The sequence below is a fragment of the Ovis aries genome, chromosome 11 (assembly GCF_016772045.2).
Source record: "Ovis aries strain OAR_USU_Benz2616 breed Rambouillet chromosome 11, ARS-UI_Ramb_v3.0, whole genome shotgun sequence".
Taxonomy (NCBI): Eukaryota; Metazoa; Chordata; class Mammalia; order Artiodactyla; family Bovidae; genus Ovis; species Ovis aries.
Window position 1 is genome coordinate 44510167 of NC_056064.1, and position 6000 is coordinate 44516166.

Sequence of the window (6000 nt, forward strand, 5' to 3'; positions counted from 1 at the left end):
TTTTATTTTAGTTGAACTGTCTGTTTTCCTGAGCCTGCGCCTGGACTCGCTTCTCCGCCATCTGTTGGCAGACTCAGAGTATCTCAGCCTAAGGGCAGCACAGTGGAGAGAGGAATCTGTTCGCTCTACTGCAGCCCATCCCAGGACCAGTGTAAACGAGCCATAGAGTGTCTGTTGCTACTTCTGCCGAGTCGGGTGGAGGGTGGGTGACTGAGCCTGCGAGGGGAGCTGAGATTTCCAGGCTCAGGCCTCCTGCTCAGATTTTGCTGCTGAAGGACCAGGCAGCTTCAGTGAGCTGGTTTTCAACTCTGGGCCTTGGTTTGCCAGTGAATTGGATGCTCCTGGGTCTTACAGTCCTTTCTCTTCCCTCAGAGCCCTTCCAGGCAGGGTCAGCACAGTCACTGGGTGCCGGCTGACCCGAGGGCTGACCCACCCCTGGACCAGGGTCACCAGTGTCCAGTTTGGAGGGCCTGCTGCAGCACAGTCAGGCACTGCCCAGGAGACCAGACTAGGGAGCCACAATGAGTATCCCCTCCTTTCTGTTCTCATGCTAGACTGGTCCCGGCTGCTAGGCAAACAGTGAGCGTTTGTTTTTTTTTTAAGAGAGCGTTCTTTTAAGTGGTATTGCAGCCAGGAGAATGTCTCTGGATCTCCTTGACTGTGGGGAGAACCCCAGTGGGGCTGGTTTTTCAGTCCAGAATTTGAGGTGTCACTGTGGGAGGTGCCGTGTAGAAATAAGGTCAGTGAGTGTTCCCTAGCGACATCAGGTTAGCAAGGAATTTTGGCAGCTGGAGTTTCTGGAGCTGCAGTTTTGAAAGCAATTCCTGTTCACCTGAAACGAACACAACTTTGTTACTCAGCTATACTCCAGCATAAACTTATAAATAAAGCAGCTCTTCCACCGGGAAGCAGTTGTGTCAGGCAGTGACTGAGGTATATAAACCTGTTACTATTTAGTCACGAAGTTGTGTCCTTACTCTTTTCTGACTCCATGGATTGTAGCATGCCAGGCTCCGCTGTCCATGAGATTTCCCAGGCAAGAACATTGGAGTGGGTTGCCATTTTCTTCTCCAGGGCTCAGCATTGAACCCTGTCTCCTGCATTGGCAAGCAGATTCTTTACCACTGAGCCACCAGGGAAGCCCCATATAAACCTATTGCACCCCATTTTCAGATTTGGCTGACCTCACCTCAGACGGTAAAGAATATGCCTGCAATGCAGGAGACCCAGTTTCAGTCCCTGGGTCGGGAAGATCCCCTGGAGAAAGGAGCGGCTACCCACTCCGTTATTCTTGCCTGGAGAATGGGCAGAAGGGGCTGGTGGGCTATGGGGTCGCAAAGAGTCGGACACTATTGAGTGACTAACACTTTCATTTTTTTCACCTTTGTGTGTTAAGCCCTTGGGGATGTTCCCTCAGCCACAGAATTCCCGAGCATCACATGGCTTCTTTTCCACTTAAGCATTTTCTAAGGAAAAGCAGCTGTGGAGTGGGATTCGGGCAGGAGGTTAAGTCCTGGGAATTTAATGCTGTTTTTCTGAATTTACCTGGCATCGTTGTCCTGCCGGGGGTGCTCCTGGTACAACGGTGTCCTAGTGGGCATCCCTCAGTGGTCAGCTAGTGTAGACTCTGCTGGGCCCCAGGGTTCCACGGTGCCTGTGGCCGGGCGCCTGTTTGTGAAGTGCTCTAAGTCGGTAGGAGATGGAGCAGTGCAGAAAGAGAGGAGCTGCAGCCGAGTGGGAGAGGGTTGTGAGGCTCGAAGGTGGAGAGCTAAGAAAGCCTTTGGGAGGCCCAGGAGCAGCTCTGGGCTGGACCCACTTCAGCACATCCATGCGTCGGCCAGGGCTTCTCCATCACGGCACCACTGACACTTTGGGTTGGGTAACTGTTGGTCAAGGAGACCATCCTGTATGTGCAGAATGTTTACCAGCATCCCTGGTTTCTCCATGCCAGTAGCCACCCTCCCCCTAATGTGACAACCCAAAAACATATCCACATATGGTCAGATGTCCCCTGGGAGGCAAAGTTACTCCTGTTGACCGCTCCTGGGCCAGAGAGACAGACAATCACAGCTACAACGGCCACTGGTTCTGAGGGTTCCTGGTGTTGGGCCCTGTGCTGGGGCGTCTGGAGCAGGCGGGGCTGTGATGGGCTGTGTTTTCTTAGGAAGCCAGCCTGGGCCATGTGGATAAGAGATCGACGCAACAGCCTTAGCCAAGGATGGCAGCCTTAACCAGCAGGGAAAGGGCCAGATTCACTGTGAGGGCGGGACTTGTGCCTGTGGATGTGGACGCGGGTGAGAGGGAGCTACCTAAGATGAGCGAGGAGGCTCTCTTGAGGGCCTGGGGGGCTAGACTCAGGGTCAGGGTAGGAAGGGAGACAGCATGAGCTTTTCGGTTCATGGAGGACTTGAGAGGGAGCCAGGGCGCTCACGGTCAGCACATACTCATGCTCTCTGGTTTCTTTCTTCCAGACTCCCAAGACAGCTGGGCTGCGACCAATGGAGAAAAAGGACATTCCAATAGTGCACCAGCTCCTCAGCCGGTACCTGAAGCAGTTCCACCTCACGCCTGTCATGAGCCAGGAGGAGGTGGAACACTGGTTCTACCCCCAGGAGAATATCATTGACACTTTTGTGGTGGAGGTGAGCGGGGACGCATGTTCTGGGCCTTGGTCCCGTGGACAGGGAGGTGTTCTCCTGCAGTGACGGGTATCCCCGGGCTCGGTAACCAAAGAGCAGTTGACCGGAGAGTTGGCACCCTAGCCTTCCTGGACCACCTGTGCTTGGGCCCCGCTAAAGGCAGGAAGTTGTAGCTTGCATTTGCTAAAAAGAGCTCTTCTGGACCTGGTGTGAGCCCTTCATCTCTCCCTCCCCGCTGCTGACCCTGAGCAGAGAGCGCTGAGCCCCGCTTGGTCAGGTGAGCTCTGCTGGGTCTGGAGCTGGCTGGACGTTTGCGGGGCCATGAGCTATGAGTAGGCCCTGGTGCTGCAGGCGGGGAAGGAGTGGGGCAGAGTGAAGCCCCAGCCCAGCCTGGGTTTTCCTCCCAGCGCTGTCCTCAGGTTCCCTCTTGATGTGTTTTCTCCTCCCTGCGTATCCTGTTTCAGTTTCCACCCATTCATCTGGAGGGACAGAGCTGCCCGAGGGTGGCGGAGGGCAGTGGGAACATTCTGTTCCCAGGCTGCACGGCCCCTGTGCCGGTGTGACCCTGCCTGCTTTATTGTCTTCCCATCAGAATGCAAACGGGGAGGTGACTGATTTCCTGAGCTTTTATACACTTCCGTCCACCATCATGAACCACCCGACCCACAAGAGTCTGAAGGCTGCTTACTCTTTCTACAATGTTCACACTCAGACCCCTCTCCTAGACCTCATGAGCGACGCCCTCGTTCTCGCCAAAATGGTGAGGAGCTGACCAGAGGGAAGGGGTGATGGGCGGTGCTGAGCGCGGCTCGCAGTAGCTGCTCCTGGGTGGGGGACCTCAAGGCCTGCTTGCCCTCCTGCTTCACTCTGGGAGCAGGCCAGCAGTTCCCAGCCAGCAGCCCCAAAACTAGGAGGGAGCAAGGAGCGTCGACACCAGGCAAAGGCATTGAACTCCTGATTTATTTCAGCGAGTTTTGTTCTCACAGGAGGCACTGCCAAGGAGCTTGAATAGCCAGGCCTGCCCAGGGAGGTGAGGGGTTCTCCTTACGACCTCCCCAATGTGGGAGTGGGGAGATTGGTGGTGTCTGTTGTGGTGAGTCATCAGAGCCGCTGACTGGAGGGCATGGCGGGGAGGGGCCCAGGTTTCTCTTTCACCTGAGAGGTCACCCGGCAGCCCTGCCCTGTGGGCTCTACCTGCGCTCGGCCTGGCCCACTGTGCACCGGCCAACAGCCACCATCCAGTCCCTGATCGAGTCTGTCACAGCCTCAGAGAAGCTTGTCACATGTCATAAAGTCCCTCGGTGTGCCAAGGCCTGGGACTTGGGGCGTCAGAGAGTGGAGAAGCAGTGAGGCTCGTGGGAGTCACCTTCTCTCAGGAAAAGGTTCAGGGCTTGGTCTCCAGAGAGGACTGTGGAAGTTATGTGCATGTTTCAGGGAAGCATAGCAAGGAGCAGTGGGAGCGGCGGCCTGGACACTGGGTGTGCAAATGTGTCCTCGGGGGGACGCTGTGGAGAGGCCAGGTGAGGTGGCACTCAGCATGTCACGAGAACTGCCACCGGAGAGCAGGGCGCTGACGGGAGTCTGGATGCCGCAGAAGCAGCAGGCGCCTCTGAAGGTGGATCGCTGCCTTGGCCACCTGCCTGCAGGGCGGTTCTGATACGACGGAAGAGAGAGGGCAGGAAGGTGAGGCGCCGTCCACCCATCCTCACCTGTCCTTGTTTCTCCCTGCTGCCCCGCAGAAAGGGTTTGATGTGTTCAATGCACTGGATCTCATGGAGAACAAAACCTTCCTGGAGAAGCTCAAGTTTGGCATTGGGGATGGCAACCTACAGTATTATCTGTACAATTGGAAGTGCCCCAGCATGGGGGCAGAGAAGGTATGTACGTTCTGGGCACCAACCCCCACCATGCTCCCTGGCAGCCGGGCCCACGGCGGGGCTGGCCTGGGTCAGGCCTGAGTCAGATGTTGGCATCTCTAATAGAAGCAGGCCTCAGGTCTGGGATCCAGCATCAGTCTGGGCCCTGGAAGAGTCCCCTCCCTCTGGTGGCCACACGAGCAGGGGCAGTGTTCCCCTTTGAGCAGCAGGTATGAGGAGGGCAGAGGGCACAGGCCCCTGAGCCACACGGAAGCGGGAAGGTTGTCAGCCTCCTCCCACCAGGTGAGCGGCCTCGTCCAGTGGGACAGGGCTTTGGGACTCCCAGGACACTGGCCAGTCACATGCCTGTGGTCTTCCAGGAAGAGTCTGACTCAAGGGGCTGCTGCCCTCGTCCCAGCACGGCCCCTCCTCTACCAGCTCCAGAGGGCAGCTCAGGGCCAGGGGAAGCCGGCACTTACAGGGTACCTGATGGATGAACTGGAGTGCGGCCTGGTGCCCAGTGTTCCTCAGGGTGCCGCAGATAAAGGCTCTGATGTCTGAAGCATTAGGTGGAGGTTGAGTGAGAGCCCAGGGCTCGCCGGAGCCTGCTCGCTCAGCACAGTAGCGCCCTGCGGACTCATTGGACCTTCAGGCCTGGACGGGGAATGGGGGAGTCTGGACAGCTGTTCCCTCAACTCTGCCTCTCCCCTCTTGGCTCTCCTAGGTTGGGCTGGTGTTACAGTAACCAGTTGCCAGTGAGATTCTGGATAAAGCCACTGAGAATTACCAGGAAATGGAGCCCCACCACTTGTTGGTCCAGTTTTCACAAACGTGAGAATCCCTGGCAAGGAGAGCAGAACTGAACCGGCTTTACAGACCGCCGCTGAACTTGATGATTGTACTGCAATGGCGTAGGCTGCGAGATGCCAGCTCTGGCCGTGTCTCTGGTCTCCCTGTTTTCCAATTAATCGCATCGTTATGCAGCCGCGATCAAGGGAATGTAACTGCTGAAAACTAGCTCGTGATTGGCATATTATGGAGTTAACGGGTGAATAATAAAACTATATATATATATTATATATATATATATAAATATTTTAAATATCTTTCATGTTCCAAATGTACAAGGATGTTTGGTCTCTAATGAAAAACTGAATCCAGATCATTCCTCAAAATTCGACTCTAAGGCCAGTGCCCGACAGACACATATCGGTACAATTGAATTGTTTCCTTCTGAAAGCAGGCATGGACTTTTCTCAGGGGAGCAGGAGAAAGAGGATGTGGGAGGCTTACCCAATTCCCCTTCTGAATCAGCTGGGTTGATTGGCTTGGCGATGGCAGCGTCAGGTGGAGGGGCTGTGCAGGGCTTTGGGGAGGGCTCAGCGCTCTCTGGGAAGAGCAGGTGGAGGCCTGGCTGGGGCAGACCTGACTCCGAAGCGCTCCTGCAGGGGCTGCACCTTTTTTGCGTCCTGAACCTGCGCAGCAGGGATGACCTGTGAAAGTGT

The 6000-nt window shown here is 55.8% G+C and overlaps 1 protein-coding gene and 1 long non-coding RNA gene across 2 annotated transcripts in view; one reads left to right on the forward strand and one right to left on the reverse strand.

The window, feature by feature from the left end:
* NMT1 (N-myristoyltransferase 1) overlaps positions 1–5597 on the forward strand; it is a 31260-nt gene extending 25663 nt beyond the window's left edge. The window contains exons 9-12 of the mRNA XM_027974409.2: positions 2472–2642; positions 3232–3399; positions 4379–4516; positions 5220–5597. Of these exons, the coding sequence (XP_027830210.1) occupies positions 2472–2642; positions 3232–3399; positions 4379–4516; positions 5220–5240 (498 nt within the window). The 3' untranslated portion in view covers positions 5241–5597. The remainder of the gene's footprint in view (positions 1–2471; positions 2643–3231; positions 3400–4378; positions 4517–5219) is intronic.
* Positions 3582–5224, reverse strand: LOC121820629 (uncharacterized). Its single transcript, XR_006061238.2, has 2 exons — positions 4975–5224; positions 3582–4292 (listed from the first exon to the last, which is right to left on the reverse strand). It is a non-coding gene; the product is annotated as an uncharacterized LOC121820629 (long non-coding RNA).
* Positions 5598–6000: the final 403 nt, after the last annotated feature.